Source organism: Panthera onca, chromosome E1 (genome assembly GCF_046562875.1).
Source record: "Panthera onca isolate mPanOnc1 chromosome E1, mPanOnc1 haplotype 2, whole genome shotgun sequence".
NCBI classification, from domain to species: domain Eukaryota; kingdom Metazoa; phylum Chordata; class Mammalia; order Carnivora; family Felidae; genus Panthera; species Panthera onca.
Window position 1 is genome coordinate 27,389,807 of NC_138352.1, and position 15,954 is coordinate 27,405,760.

At 50.0% G+C, this 15,954-nt stretch overlaps 1 protein-coding gene across 1 annotated transcript in view; it reads left to right on the forward strand.

Moving 5' to 3' along the window:
* SHMT1 (serine hydroxymethyltransferase 1) overlaps nucleotides 1–15,954 on the forward strand; it is a 26,087-nt gene continuing 10,133 nt past the window's right edge. The window contains exons 1-5 of the mRNA XM_060647125.3: nucleotides 1–291; nucleotides 7,470–7,584; nucleotides 8,979–9,124; nucleotides 11,789–11,904; nucleotides 12,272–12,432. Of these exons, the coding sequence (XP_060503108.2) occupies nucleotides 7,489–7,584; nucleotides 8,979–9,124; nucleotides 11,789–11,904; nucleotides 12,272–12,432 (519 nt within the window). The 5' untranslated portion in view covers nucleotides 1–291; nucleotides 7,470–7,488. The remainder of the gene's footprint in view (nucleotides 292–7,469; nucleotides 7,585–8,978; nucleotides 9,125–11,788; nucleotides 11,905–12,271; nucleotides 12,433–15,954) is intronic.

Genomic DNA, 15,954 nt, shown 5'->3' on the forward strand with positions numbered 1-15,954 from the left:
GAGGGCACCGACTGGTGTGCGAGTCGCGGCGCGCCAAGTTCTGGGTTCCGGACTCACACGCAGGTGTCACGTGGCGGGCACACTGCCAGGCGCGGGTCGGCGGGTCTCCGAGTGGCAGCGGCGGCAGCAGCGTGGGGCCTTGGGGTCGCCCGGCCGGTGTGCGGGACACCGCTCCGGTAGGTGGGCGGCTTTGGGTGCCAGGACCTTGGTGTGCCCAACGCTCTCGGGGCGCTTTGTTGTGTGCGCCTTTCCGCCCCGCTAACCCCCGGCGGCTCTGAGAAGCCGGAAAAGGTGAGGAGCGCTTTACTAGTGCCTGGCATGAGGGGTGGGACGGCGGCGAGCCCGGATGCCCGGTCTCTGGTCACTGGTGGGCTCGGCCTTTGACACAGATGCGACGGCTTATTGCTGTTAGAGGAGTCGCTCCCTGCTGAGCAGTTTTCTCGTAGAGCATTTTAAATTTAAGCGCAGCCCTTCACCTCGCTACAGTATGCTCTCAACAGCGCTGCAAGCGAGTGCTATCACGTGGCCCATTTTACAGATGAGGAAGGTGAGGCTCGAAGAGAAGAGCCGACTTAGGCGCGACCTTGCAGATAGCAAAATGGCAGAGCCTGGAATCAAACGGAAGCTCTCAAAGGCTGTGCGTTCAACCAACCGTTGCATATATGGCCTGCTCTGCTTTTGGAGTGTGAACAGATCCCCGCGGGGGAGAGGCTGCGCCTGTTGTCTGCAGTCTGTCACCCCCTGTTCTAGGAGACAAACGTTGCACTGTAGGATTCTTGGCCTGGTGCCCTGTGCTTCAAGGTCCTGGAAGTTAAGTGACCCTTGGTCCGCTGAGACCAGCACAAACATGTGTCTTTAGGCAGTTGCTAGACTGGAAACACCAGTTCAGGTTCTTACGGAATCACATTTTAAATTTCTTACTTGAGGGAACACACACTGGAGGTGGGCAGCTTGTGCTTTCATTTAGAGTGCAGTGTTCTGGGAACATGCTTCGGAACTAAAGGTAAACCCGAGTTCAGATTCAGGCTCTTATCTCTGTAGGACTTTACACCACTTAGCTCTCTTAGCCTCAGTTTCCTTCTCTATAAAGTAGGAAACACAGAATCTGTGTGTGGGACATCCAGATGGCATTCAACAGGGTAGTTCCCTCAGGAGACTTCTGGCTGGTTCCACTTGCAAAGGTCCAGGGAAGATTTGTAGGCGTGGGGAGGCTGAGGACCTTGGCAAGTAAATTCACTTACCGGGTCTGTTTCCGTGGGGTTGAGGCGAGGCTCGTGCTACGCGTGCAGAGTGCTATTTCCCCAACAGAAATATCCAGCACTTGATGATAGTAACGGCTGCAGTGGGCTGTGTTCTCCAGGGGTGCTCAGCCCAGGTTCCTGAGTGGTGACAAAGTGGGGGCCCTAAGGACCCCAGGTTTCTTGAATAACCATAGTAGCTGGTAGGTTTCAGTACTTTGTGCCTGGCCTGTTCTATGTGCTCTATGTAGGTCTTGTAGCTCATTTAACTCTCCCTCCCAGTTCAGGACTGTCTTCACTCCTGTGTTTTATACGAGGGGACTGAGAAACACAGGTGTCAGTTACTGGGGTTGCACGTTAGGAAGAGGAGAGCAGGATTTGAACCCGGCAGGCTGCCTTCAGCACAGTTTCCTCGGGTGTGGGTGGGGAGTGGGAGAACTGGAGGGGTCTGGCTTGTGAGATGTCTGCCACCTGCTCTTACATACCCTTGACCTCCCCCAGATGGGTTTCTGTAGTTGTTACTTTCAGATTTCACAGATGGATTGAGGAAATGGCTTAAGACCCGATTTCTAGGACCCAGTTTGAAACTTGTACTGTCAAGGTGAAGAATCTGTTCTCCCGTCCCTGCTCTCACCCTTGGTTCTCCAGTCTCATCTCTTGGGCCCCTGCTTTGTTCCCCCAGCTTCAGCCACAAGGGCCTGATTTCTGGCCCTTCACAAGTCAAATTTCTTACCATTTTAGGGCTTTTGCACTAAAGGCGGTAAGGGGAGGAACACTTTCAGAGGGTAAGGTGTTTGTTCTAATCCCAGATCTCCTAAGCTTGGCTCCTTCGCACTTGAGATCTCAGCTCAGGCGCCTTCCACAGTCTAAGTCCTTATAGTCCTTCTAAGTCCTCATAGCAGTCATCACCAGCTGAGATTATCTTGTGTATTTCTTGTTTCCACGTTTATTAGTCTGCTCCTCATAGGAGCAGACTAATTGACTCATTGACCCGCGTATTCTTAGTTCCTAGCTCAGTGCCTGGGACACAGGAGTTGCTCCATAAATATTTGTTGCAGGAATGAATGAACTAATTGCAGGCTAATAACAGGAGTAGGGTAGATCTCTTCAACATCAAAAGCTTGTTTTGAACTAAACATAGGATTAACCAGATGATCCAGCATTCCACTTTGGGTCTAGACGCGAAAGGATTGAAAGTGGGGACTTGGTATTTGTTCATGTTCATGGCACACGACAGCATCACTTAACGGTAGCCAAAAGGTGGAAGCAACCCAAGTGTCAGTGATGGATGAATGGATAAACTATATACTGTGTGGCATCTATATACAGTGGAATATTATCCAGACTTAAAAGGGAAGGAAATTCCCACATGTGCCGCAACACGGGTGAACTTTGAAGACCTTGCACTACGTGAAATAAGCCAGACAGAAAAGGGCAAGTGTGTGGTTTCGTTTACCGAGGTAATCGAAATAGTCAAATTCATAGAAATGGAATAATTGTGACCACCATCTTGGAGAGGTGTTCAGTGGGTACCCAGAACTGCAGTTTGGGATGATGAAAAAGTTCTGGAGATGGATGTGGACGTGGTTGCACAACAAAGTCCGTGTATTTAATGCCGCTGAATTGCACTTAAAAGTGGTTAAAACAGGGGCGTTTTGGTGGCTCAGTCGGTTGAGTGTGACTGTTGATTTTGGCGTCAGTCATGATCTCACCCCGAGTTGGGCTCCGTGCTAAAGGTGGAGCCTGCTTGGGATTCTCTCTCCCTCTCTCTGTCTGCCTCTCCCCTGCTTGCTTGCTCTCTCTTGCAAGCTGTCTCTCTCTAAAAAAAAAACATTAAAATAAATTTTTTTAGAGGGGCCCTTGGGTGGCCCAGGAGGTCAAGCATCTGAGTTCCACTCAGGTCATGATCTCGCAGCCCACAGGTTCAAGCCCCATGTTGCACCCTGTGCTGACAGCTCAGAGCCTGGAGCCTGCTTCAGATTCTGTGTCTCCCTCTCTCTCTGACCCTCCCCGACTCGCAGTTTGTCTCTCTCAAAAATAAATAAACATTAAAAAATATATTTTTAGAGAGAAAGCATGGGGGCGGGGTGGGGAGAAGGTGGGGCAGAGAGAGAGAGAGACACAGAATCCTGCTCCGGGCTCTGAGCTGTCAGCACGGAGCCCAACGGGGGGCTCGAATTCACGAGCAGTGAGATCATGACCTGAGCCCAAGTCGGCCGCTTAACCGACTGAGTCACCCAGGCACCCCAATAAACATTTTAAAAAATGGTTAAAATGGCATAGAAAGACAAATACCAGGGGCGCCTGGGTGGCTCAGTCGGTTAAGCGGCCGACTTCGGCTCAGGTCATGATCTCGCGGTCCGTGAGTTCGAGCCCCACGTCGGGCTCTGTGCTGACCGCTCAGAGCCTGGAGCCTGTTTCGGATTCTGTGCCTCCCTCTCTCTGACCCTCCCCCGTTCATGCTCTGTCTCTGTCTCAAAAATAAATAAACGTTAAAAAAATTTTAAATAAAAATTATTTTAATTACAAAATGGTTAAAATGGTAAATCTTATGTATATTTTATCAGTTAAAAAAATGAGGAAAAAGTTCAAGGTATATTATTTTTCAGCCAACCTCCAAACCTCAAGAAAATATGCTCTTTTCTAAAATACGTGTCTTTTCTAAATATAATATTAGCTTAAAAAGGATGACCTTCCCTCCGCATCTTAAAAGAGGGATCTCTTTCTTGTTTTATCAACTATCTGGTCCTCCCCGGTCAAGTTGACACATAAATTAGCTATTTACATTCAAGATCTTTGTCTTCCTTACTGTAATTCAGATTGCCTCAGGATATAGTAGGTCTAATTGACTTCAAAGATACCACAGATGAGATCTATAGTAGGTGTAATTGATTTAATTGAAACAAAACAAAGAATCTTGATCTCTCTCTGTTTGAATAAAGCATTCAAACTTCTTCACGGTTAAAAGAAAAGGCTTAGTTTGGACTCAAGAGTATGGGTTTAAGAAGGGTGTGGATTAAGTACCCCATGTGGGGGATGGCTTGATCCTGAGTGGTATAGGATACAGGTGGGTGGGCAGTGACAGCTGGAGGGCAGGGCCACACGTGCAGCCCCACCGCCCCCCACAGCTACAGAGGTAACTGACTTGGAATTAGCATCTTCCGGTAAGGAAAAGATTTGAAGTGAGGGCACGGGGCTGCCAGGTGGTCTGCTGAAGGGAAGCCAGTGAGAGCAGCGATGCGGGTGGGGACTTTTTGTTCTTTGTCCTGAGCACAATGGACCTGAACTCCTTTCCCAGAATGAGTGTAGATCTGACCTGCCTCGGAGGAGGGGGGCCCCAAATGGACTTTAGTTATTTGGCGGTTGAGCAATAGTTTCTCTGTGTTGCTTGCCTGCCACCCCTCGAGTCCTTTTTAACCTTGAGTAGTCAATATGTAAAAGAAGCTTTTCTCTTCCAGATTCTAGGACCAGAGGGCCTATTTTGACTCTTGTGCTGTTTTTGGTGGGTTTACCACCTGCCAAGGGCATGTGTGTTGACCCGATGCAGAGGGTCTTGGGTTGCTGGCCGTGCTTGAGTGCGGGGATCAGCACAGAGAAGCCCTCCCTGGACACTGGTGCCCAAACCATCCCTTCACGTGGCTTATTTCTAATCCCCTGGTGCTTGGGTTAAAATAATGACTGATTTGAAAGCCCAGTTAGGAATTTCCTGGTTAACAATTACTGGTAGTTTCTTCTTGCTGGCTCTCCTGGAGGTTAGGGACGATCCCTGTGATTTGGGACTCCTGTTTTATTTAGCAGGAATGTTTGTCTAGCAAATGAGAGCGTGTGTGAGCTTGCATAGGAAAACTACACTCTTCTGCTACATGCCCCTGTCTCTCTCCCCCTGCTACCACCCTCCTGACACCAGATGCATGGGTTTTCCACACATCAGCAATTCTGTGACACTGGTGGTGGTGGTGGGGGGGGGGGGGGGTCCTACAGTTCAATTCAGTTCTGATGCTAATTGGAGTTAGTGCAGACCCCACAGGTTAAGGGCTCAGTCCCAGAAGACTGCCCCCCCATCACAGATGTAGAAGGTCTCCAGGTTACCCACAACTTCTGTATGACCTGGCTACACATTGGAGGTTCCTGTGAACCACCCTCCTTGGATTTAGTCATTTCCTAAGCTCACAGAACTCGGAAACATTTGCTTACCTTTACCAGTTCATTCTATAATAAAAAATACCATAAGGGCAGGAAACAGATAAACAGCCAGATGAAGAGATACTTAGGGTAAGGTCTAGGAAGGTCCCAAGTGCAAGAACTTCTGTCCCCCTAGAGCTGGGGGTGCACCATCCTCCGGGTACGTGGATGTGTTCACCAGCGTGGAAGCTCCTTGGGCCCCATACTTTTGGAATTTTCACAGAGGCTTCCTCACCTCTGCCTGATCAATTACTAGCTCACTTTCTAGCAACTCTCCCCTCTCTGGAGAATGGGGAGTGGGATGGAAAATTCCAAGCTTCTGCTCATGGCTTGGTCTTTCTGGTGACCCGTCAGGAGCCCACCCAGAGTCACCTAAGTAGGACAAAGGCACTCATCCACCGCCCCGCCCCCGCCCCCCCATCACAAGGGTTTTAGGAGCAGAGATTAATTATCTATTTCTTATTATTTCACAGTACTCTCGGGAAACGGGCTCCCTCCTCCTGACTGGCTTTCTCCATCTAGACGTCCTCTAGATTTATCTCCACCGATAGGTCCCTGACCCAGCGGTCAGCCTTGTCCTCCGTGCCGTTTTCCTTGTTTTATCCAGCTGCACCCGTCTTGTCCGCTGCTGGGCTTCCCCACAAGGGGAGCCCCACGGAGGCAGGCCCAGTACCAACGCTGTCGTTGCCGCAGGGAAGGTCGTCGAGAAATACTTGGCAAATGAATGAACTGAAATCCAAACTTACCAAATGAATGGCAAAGTGCTGAAAAGCCGCCAACTATTGATTAAGGGAGCTTAGTTCCTGTGAATATTTACACTTTAATACTGGAGGATATCCTACTGCTCACAAATTCTCGTTCTTTGCAGAAACATAGGTTAAGAAACTTGCATTTTCCAGTCATTCATATATATATATTTTTTTAAGTTTATTTTTTTTAACTTTTTTTTAATGTTTATTTATTTTTGAGAGAGACTGAGTGTGAGTGGGGGAGGGAGAGAGAGAGAGAGAGAGGGAGACACAGAATCCAAAGCAGGTCCCAGGCTCTGAGCTGTCAGCACCGAGCCGACGCGGGGCTTGAACCTAGGAACTGCGAGATCATGACCTGAGTTGAGGTCAGACACTTAACCGACTGAGCCACCCAGGCGCCCCTATTTATTTATCTTTCAGAGAGAGAGAGTATAAGTGAGGGAAGGGTAGGGAGAGAAGGAGAGAGAATCCCAAGCAGGCTCCGCACTGTTAGCACAGAACCCATTGCGGGACTCGAACTCACAAACTGTGAGATCATGACCTTAGCTGAAAGCAAAAGTCAGACGCTTAACTGACTGAGCCACCAGGTGCCCCCTGGTCATCTATATTTTAATGGGATGCCATTTTTCTGCTGATTTTTCAGACGTGCAACTATGACCTGTAGTTTTTACTGGAGGGTTTATATTTAAGCAAGCATGTGCCTCAACTCATAGCTCCTGTAGGAACTCTGTGGGGTACTTAGAATGTATGTTTGGGGGTTTTGAGTCCGTCCTTCATGGCCAACCTGCTGTGTAGCCCAGGCTGAAATACTTTTCTAAGCCTCATTTTCATTACTTGAAAAATGGGAAGAAAAACACCAAAGTCAGCAATTCATTTGTTTGTTCAGGCATTTGGCAAATCTTCCTTCATGTATGGCTGTGCTGAGTTCTGGGTGGGGAATTAAAAAAAAAAAAAAAAAAGGTTAACAGTTCTTGCCTTCAAGGCACCTAGTTTAGGTGGGGAGATACCCTGTAACCAGGAAAAGTTTAGTTTTGAAGAGGGTCCTGGGCTCTCTCTAGGCTAGATCAGGCCTCATCGGGAGGGCGGGGAGTTCTCTCTGCTCACGGGCTAAGAAGCTGATGTCCACAGTTCAGAAAGGAACCACACAGTGGTTTTGCAATAGGATGTCTTCGTCTTTGTGTTTGCCAAGCAGTTCTGAGGGAAAGGCCATAGAGATGTCAGGACGTTGGCAACTTGGGAGAACCCACAGGTTGCCGTGAGCTTTGACTGAGTTTAATGCCGGCAGCGTTTCCATTTTTAGGCAACCTTGAACCGGTGCAATGACAACTCAAGTCAACGGGGCTCACAAGGATGCCGACCTGTGGTCCTCGCATGAGAAGATGTTGGCACAGCCCCTCAAAGACTGCGACACCGAGGTGAGATGTCTTCACTGATGCTCTGAAAGCGGAGGTGGGCACCGGGCTGGCTCAGCAGGAAGAGCATGCGACTCTTGATCTCGGGGTCATGAGTTCGAGCCCCATGTTGAGGGTAGAGATTACTTAAATAAATAAACCTTTAAACTTGTTTAAACAAATAAGCAGAGGCTCTTGTTTAATTCTCCAGCTCTACCCCTAAAGAAACCTTATTCGGGGACAGCTTTGCCATTAGTAGAAGAATGCCAGATTTAGAGGCAGTGGCTGAGAAAGTGGCTAAGAGTCCTCCCCTGTGGGTAAATACGGAGATTTCTGAGTTTCTGCAGAGTGCAGAGCACTGTGCTGGCTGCCCTGGAGGAAAGGGGCCTGGGAGGGGTCATTGAGATTTGGCCCTTTCCTTCCAGGCCAGGGGAGTATATGTAGACACTGAGAAGCATCTTTTGTGTATGTGTTTTTTTAACAGCTTTATACTCAAGAGATCATTCACTTCCCATACAAGTCACCCAGTGAAAGCACACACATCAGTGATTTTTAGTACGTTCACAGCCAATTTTAGACCACTTTTATCCCCCCAAAGAGAAACCTTGACCCCATGAGCAGTCACCCCCATGCCCCCCTCCCCCCCAAACTCCCCAACCCTCGGCCACCAGTGGTCTCCTTTCTGTCCATGTGGGTTTACCAAAGCAACTTTTATTTTATTTTATTTTATTTTATTTTATTTTATTTTATTTATTATTTTTTTTTTTTTTTTGCAACTTTTATTTTAAGGAAGGAGAGCAAGGAATATAGTTCAGGGAGGGAGAAACTTGGTGAAACATAGGGATAAAAATAATGAGATAGTGTAAAATTAAAAATCGGTGGGGTACTTTATTTATTGATTTTTAAGGTGGGAGACTTATTTTTTTTAAGTTTTATTTATGTATTTTGAGAAAGAGAGAGAGAGCACACGTGCACAGCTGGGGGAGGGGCAGAGAGATAGAAGGAGAGAGAGAGAATCTCAAGTGGGCTCCACACTCTTGGTGCAGAGCCCGAGGCGGGGCTTGAACTCATGAACCACGAGATCAAGACCTGAGCCAGAGTCAGCCACTTAACCAACTGAGCCCCCCAGGTGCCCCGGGATACTTATTTTAAAGATCATTTTCTCTCAATTTTGTTTCCCTTGATCCATTGTCTTCTAGTAATTCCTTCCTGAACGCTACAATCTGAGGAAGATCTCTCTATTCTTTAAGTTCTTTGGGAGTCTCCTCAGTCGAGTTGTTAGGGTTTATGGTCCGCTTTCGGGGGTAAAATGCAAATCTTTAATGGTGCCTCTTCGCTTTAAGAGGCTATTGCTTTGATCAGAGCAAAATGCTAACCTGAAATGTCCAGACTTTCACTGTCTCTCCTGATCTCCTCAGGTTTACGACATCATCAAGAAGGAGAGTAACCGGCAGAGGGTTGGGCTGGAGCTGATCGCCTCAGAGAATTTCGCCAGCCGAGCAGTTCTGGAGGCTCTGGGCTCTTGCTTAAATAACAAGTACTCTGAAGGGTACCCAGGGCAGAGGTATGTGACTGTCGCCGAAGGCCTGCTTCTGACACAGTGACGTGGGCTCCTGGGTCCGAACAGAGTCCAAACAATGTGGACATGTCAGAAGACAGCAAAGCACTCAACTGTGGGGATTTCTATTCCGCGCTGGTCCCGTCGTAACTCGTTTGCGATTCCCAGCATGTTTTAGTGCTGATATTCTTAGAACAGCTAGCTATACTCAGGGTCCTTTACCAGTCCCTGTGGGGGCTTTCTAGAATAACAGGCCAGTCCATAAGGAGTCTGGAGCTGCTGGGCCACTGTCGAGCCTCTAGAAAAAAAGGTCAGTGCCCTGAGTGGCACTGTGGAAGGTTGCTGCTCTGTGAGTGATTAAATCTGTACCGGGAGTGACCTGGAAGTGACAACTCAACCTGTCGTCGCTGCATGGAATGCTGGGTTTACCTGTGCCGTGATCTGAGAACCACAGGAAGTTATATTCATGTTTGGTTTTTTTAAAGTTTATTTATTTTGTGTGTGAGAGAGAGAGCTCACCACATGAGCAAGGGAGAGACGGAGAGAGAGAGGGAGACAGAGAGTTCCAAGCAGGCTCTGTGTTGTTAGCACAGAGCCCGACATGGGGCTCGAAACCACAAACCGTGAGATCATGACCTGAGCTGAAACCAAGAGTCAGGTGCTGAACTGACTGAGCCACCCAGGTGCCCCTCAATAACCGCTTTTTGACCACACTTGAGTTTATGCCATCGAGGTGACTCAGGGTGGGGCCCCTAGATGCGGAAAGACGAAACGGGAGATTAGACAAAACAACATGAAGAACACAGCTTAGATCCCAGGCCCAGATCAGGCTTCTGAATCCCCTGCCCCGAAAGCTGAATTTCCATGCGGAGCTGGGGACAGCATCTGGGAACAGCCCTGACGTTAACCAGAGTACTTGCTGGGTTTCATCGACCCTGAGCACTCACTTTTTCACATTTTCACATCTCTGAAACTAGGATGAAACTGACTGATGGCAAGCCATCGTTTAATTGAAAATTCTCGGCGGTTAGTAAGATAGCAGTTGCCTCATAACTGAGGGTGAAGTGCAGTGCTGTGTTCTAGGCATTGGGCTGAGCATGGCCTCGTTCGTGTTTGTGTGTCCTGCAGCCTGACTGCAAAGTCGCACTCTCACCCCCCCTCCAGATCAGGAGATGGACTTGGGTAGGTGAAGGAGGCTGCACCAAGGCCCGTGGTAAAGGGCACGATGAGGTTTGCACGCTCCAGATCTGGGTCTGCGTGTGGCTCATCTGTCTGAGGCAAGGCAGGAGGGGCGCCGGAGCCTCACCATGACCTTGAACGCCATCCTCATGGCTGCTCCCCTGGAAGATGGTTAATTGCCAAGTCCCTTTGCAGCCCTGACATTCCTGAAGGTCCTCAATGCTTCCCCAAGCATGGCCTGCTGTCCCTCAAGCTTGGGGAGACCGCACCCTTCTTTGGTGACAGAGAATGTGGGGCTGGAAGGGACCTTCCAGATTATTCAGCAAAGCCCCTTTCTGTTTCAAGACTTGTTCATCACAGCATCATTCACAATAGCCAAGAGGGGGGAGCATCCCAAGTGTCGGCGAATGGAGGAATGGATAAGCAAAATGTGGCATATCCATAATAAAATGTCCTCTTCAGCCTTAAAGAAGAAGAAAATCCTGTAAAGAAGAAGATGAACCAGGAGGACATTGTGCTAGATCACAGAGAAAAGGGAATGATGGTTACTAGCAGCTGCGGGGAGGGGGGTTGCTGCTCGTCCGGGTATAGAGTTTCAGTTTTGCAAGATGAGAAAGTTCTAGAGATCTGTTACACAGAACGGCAATATACCTAGCCGTGTGAAGTGCCTAACACCAGTAAACTGTGTGCCTAAAAATGGTTCAGATTTAAATTCTGTTACATGTCCTTTCCTGTGATGAAATTAGTATACATATTAAAAATTTTTAAGGTTGCTGTGACTGTCAGGTAGAGGTGTTACAAATGGTCTACTGAGTTATTACGATGAATATACAGATAAAAAAAATATGTGGTAAATTTTCATATGTAATTATGAAACAAGTATAATTTTATTAGAACTGCAAAAACAAAAAATATTCCACCCCCCCACCCCCACCCCCACCCCCAGCCCTTAGAAACCCCCTTTCCACATTTCTGTCGCTAGGACTCGGACTCCTCTCGGAACCTTCTATAAGGGAAAGCATACAGTTGTAACTGGCTTATTTCACTTAGCATAAGGGTAACGTCCTCAAGATTCATCCATGTAGCCTGCGTCAGAATTTCCTTCTAGGGGCACCTGGACTGAGCATCCGACTTCGGCTCAGGTCATGGTCTCGCAGTTTGTGAGTTCGAGCCCCGCGTTGGGCTCTCTGCTGTCAGTGCAGACTCCACTCTGGGTCCTCTGTCTCCCTCTCTCTGCCCCTCCCCCACTCTCAAAAATAAAGAAACATCAAAAAAACCCAAGGAATTTCCTTCTAGATGAGGTGATGCTTGCTCAGTCACACAGCCAGCTTGGCACGGAGAGGAGATGAGTGGTGTGGGGGCTCGGGGTACGTGCTCTTACTGCTTCTCTCTGCTTTTATTCTTCTGTCCCAGCCTGAAGCTTCTTTGGCCTCTGTACTGTGCACAGAGGTTGGGGGCCGGAGGGGGGCCTAAGTCTGCTTTCTCCCGCAGGTATTATGGCGGGACCGAGTTCATCGATGAGCTGGAGATCCTCTGTCAGAAGCGGGCGCTACAGGTCTATGATCTGGACCCCCAATGCTGGGGGGTCAATGTCCAGCCCTACTCAGGTAATTGCCTGGGCAGACCCCTGCCTGCCAGTCTCCCAGGGCCGCCTTTCACCCAAAGGAGTCTTAACAAGGACTCTGCCCACAGACGAAGTAAAAAACAGGATAAGCCCCGCCCGGGTCGGCGCATCTCTCTCTCTCCCTCAACCTTGGCGTCCACCTGACTCACCCTTCCTGAACACCTGTCCCTTATATTCGGGGGGGGGTTTGCTGCAGGGGACCCTCCGTGGCGCTGTGGGGGGTGCACAGTGGTGGTCAGGCCTGTTCTGTCCACTCCTGGTTGATGGCCTGCCTAGTGGCCAAGCTCTGGGGTCCTGCTTGGGGCCTCGTGGGCAGAAGTCACCATACCGCGTCTGGTCTCGTGTTCCAGGCTCCCCGGCAAACTTCGCCGTGTATACCGCGCTGGTGGAACCCCACGGGCGCATCATGGGCCTGGACCTGCCCGACGGGGGCCACCTGACCCACGGGTTCATGACAGACAAGAAGAAAATCTCTGCTACGTCCATCTTTTTTGAGTCTATGCCCTATAAGGTAAGAGGGGGGTCTCTCTCCATTAGCTCTGCTGTCCTTTGGCTCAGAAAGCCTCCAGTGTTTGGCTGCACCTGTAGGAACAGGCAGTCTGTTCGTCAGGCGCTAAAGGAAGTCCCCACCTTTTGCTGTCACCCCCCCTCCCCGCCCCCACAGCCCCAGCGGCTCCTCAGGCATCCAGGGGGCAGCTGAAGCACAGGGACACGGGTCAGGGAGGCGGCTGAAGAGAAGGCCCAGCTGCAGCCAGGGCCCCCGGGGACAGCCCTGCTCGGAACCCCCGGGGCAGCACCCCCCCGCGCCCCAGCCCAGGACGGTGGCTATCCTGGAACAGGGGGCCTGTGCACCCTGCCGCCCCTCACACACCTGTCAGCTAGCCACAGCCTGCACGAGCCACGTGCCCCGCGTGGGACTGGCGCGTATTCGAGGGGGGCCCTTGTCATTATAAATGGTTTGGTCGAACGGTGCATGGCACGCTCGTGGGCTCACGGTCGGTGATGGGGAGGAAAGCACTAACCAGCACGCGTGCCTGTGGGGTGGTCTGTGCACGTGGTGACTCTTCCTCCTGTCCCGGAGCCAATTCCTCGTGGCGTCCGCTGCCCAGCGGGCCGCTCCAGGCGGGTTCATGTGTCCCACGGCGAGCGAAGGTCACGGTGCCTCGTTATGCTCGGCTGAGTGTCAGACGCATGGAAGTCAAGCCAGTGTTTCATCTTGGCGTTTCGCGGTCTCTGTTGCTTGCCCTTGACTGTTCGCCGTGTGTTAGCCTTTGGCTCAGTCCTAGTCGTCGCACGGGTGCTTTTGGGGTGCAGGTGACGGTCCGCTTGTTTTCATGGAAAGCTGAGGTGTTTCGCACCAGGGGTGTCCTCATTGGCCAACAGTGGACAACCCCTCGAAGATGGATTTTGAAACGTGACAGGAGGAAGACAGTGCTCCGCCTTTGCGCATGGAACTCAAAAGCCAGTTTCTACAGTTTCTCTCCCTACGGAAAGAGCGGTGGCGGAGCGGAACCCCGGGCTGGTGTTCTGGTCTCATACGCGGCCTTAGGCAGCCTGACTCTTTAGCGTAATGTCCTCCATTACCCAAGAGGCTCTTCTGGGTGTTAGCGGGCTCAGCACCCCCGTCTCCGCGTCTTTGACACACACCGTGCAGGCTGTAGCCCCCTCTGTGGGTGGAGGGTAGAGGCTCCCCTGGTGGTGGGCCTGCAGGGGTGTAGAGAGGAGGGGCCTAGGAGCCTGGCCAGCTGTGGGCACCGGCCCTGTGCAGGGAGGAGGACACAGAACTGACTGGGCTCCAGCAGCAGCTGCCACGCCCCTCCCCTGCCCACCAGGCTGCCTCCCTGCCCAGCCTTTCCCAGCCCTGCCCTTGCCATGGGGCTCTCTCCCTCACCCTGGGGCTCTCTCCCACCCTTTGGCAGCCGCCTCACACGGGCCCAGGCATTTCATCTCTCCAGGGGGAAACAGCACCTTGAGCCTTCTGTCACCTCCTCTCTCCTCTGTGACCATTCCCCTCTCCAAACGTCCTAAGCTTCCTTCCTGTCCCTTTGCACCTCTCTGGCCCCTCAGAAGTTTCTTACAAATGCCTGTGAATTCTCCCTGGAGCTGTTTTATTGTCGAATGTTTAGGGTTTTGGTGTTTTTTTTAAGTTTATTTATTTATTTTGAAAGGAAGAGGGTGCAGACGTGGGAGGGGCAGAGAGAAAGGGAGAGAGAGAGAGAGAGAGAGAGAATGAGAGAGAGAGAGAATGAATCCCAAGCAGGCTCCTCATTGTCAGCACAGAGTCCGATGCACGGCTTGAAGCCACGAACTGTGAGATCATGACCTGAGCTGAAGTGTTGGAATGATTAGGGTTTTTAAAAAAAGGAAAACCTGGAGCACCTGGGTGGCTCAGTCGTTAAATGTCCATCTTTGGCTCAGGTCATGGTCTCACGGTTCGTGAGTTTGAGCCCCTCTCTGTGTCTCCTCTCTCTCTCTCCCCCTCCCCCCACTTACGCTCTGTGTCTCTCTCAAAAAAGAATAAACATTAAAAAAATTAAAAAGAGAAAAATGTTCTAGGGTGCCTGGGTGGCTCAGTCAGTTAAGCATCTGGTCCCACATCAAGCTGTGTTTTGATAGTTTGGGATTCTCTCTCTTTCTCTCTGCCCCTCCCTCCTGCTAGCATGTGTATTCAAGTGAGGTCGCTCTCTCTCTCTCTCTCTCTCTCTCTCTCTCTCTCTCTGTCTCAAAAATAAACACTTAAAAAAAGAGAAAAACCTTGTTAAAAAATCCTGCAAGTTCAAAGAGGAAAATGTGGGAGAATAGCAACACACTTTGGGGGGGGGGGTAATTCTCTTTTAAAATTTTTTTTAGAATTATGTCCATTTTTTTTTTTTTTTTTTTTTACTGTGGGTTGGCTGTTGATTTTCATCAAGGTAACAGTTTCTTTGCCAAGTTCAGGTGACAGAACCAGTTTATTCCATTTGAAACAAAACCTTCAGCCCGCCTGTCCAGAGGATGTCTCAGCTGCACACAACTTGCTGTAATCCTGTTTAATTGGAAGGGCTTTTTTCCTTTGGAAAGGGCGGCGGCCATCCCCGAGTCTCTCCCCCCACGGGGTAGGGGTGCAGAACCCAAGGCTTCTCTTACCACCTCCTCCCCAGAGAGCTCCCATGCCCCCTCCCCTAAAATCTTTCCCTTTGACTTGTACTTTCCCCTTGGCACAAATGATGTAACACAACTTTAAGACACTGAATTTACTAAGAACTGTGTCGCCAAGCAGGGCGCCTGGGTGGCTCAGTCGGTCGAGCAACCGACTTCGATTCGGGTCTCGATCTCGCCATCCCCTCCGTGAGTTCGAGCTCCACATCGGGCTCCCTGCTGTCGGCACAGAGCCTGTTTTGGATCCTCTGTCCCCCTCTCGCCGCCCCTCCCCGACTTGCTCTCAAAAATAAATATAAAAAAAAAGTTTTATGTTTCACATCCAGATGGGTCCATGGTTTATCTCAAATCGATTTCTGTGGGGGACCGTAGGGTGGGGGTCAGATAACACTCGTTTTTCCGGCTGACCTAGTGCCACTTACCGGAAGACCATTCTTTCCCTGCAGTGTTGCTGTTGTCATGGATCGGATTGACCCCCTGTCACAGGGCTTCTGTTTCTGGCCTTCTTCTGTTCTGTCAAACTGTCCTTCCACAAGCTCGTGCTGCCTTAATCACTGTAATTTTTTGTGTTTTAAAATTTCTTTCAGTAACGTTTTCCATGGAGGTCTGGTATACCTTTTGCTAGATATTTTATGGGTTTTGAAACTAATGTGATATTATTTAAAAAAAAATTTTTTTTTTACATTTATTTAATTTTGAGAGACAGAGCACGAACGGGGGAGGGGCAGAGAGAAGGAGACATAGAATCCAAAGCAGGCTCCAGGCTCTGAGCGGTCAGCACAGAGCCCGATGCGGGATTCGAACTCACGGACTGTGAGGTCATGACCTGAGCTGAAGTCGGACGCTTAACTGACTGAGCCACCCAGGCGCCCCAATAATATTATTTTTTAAATGT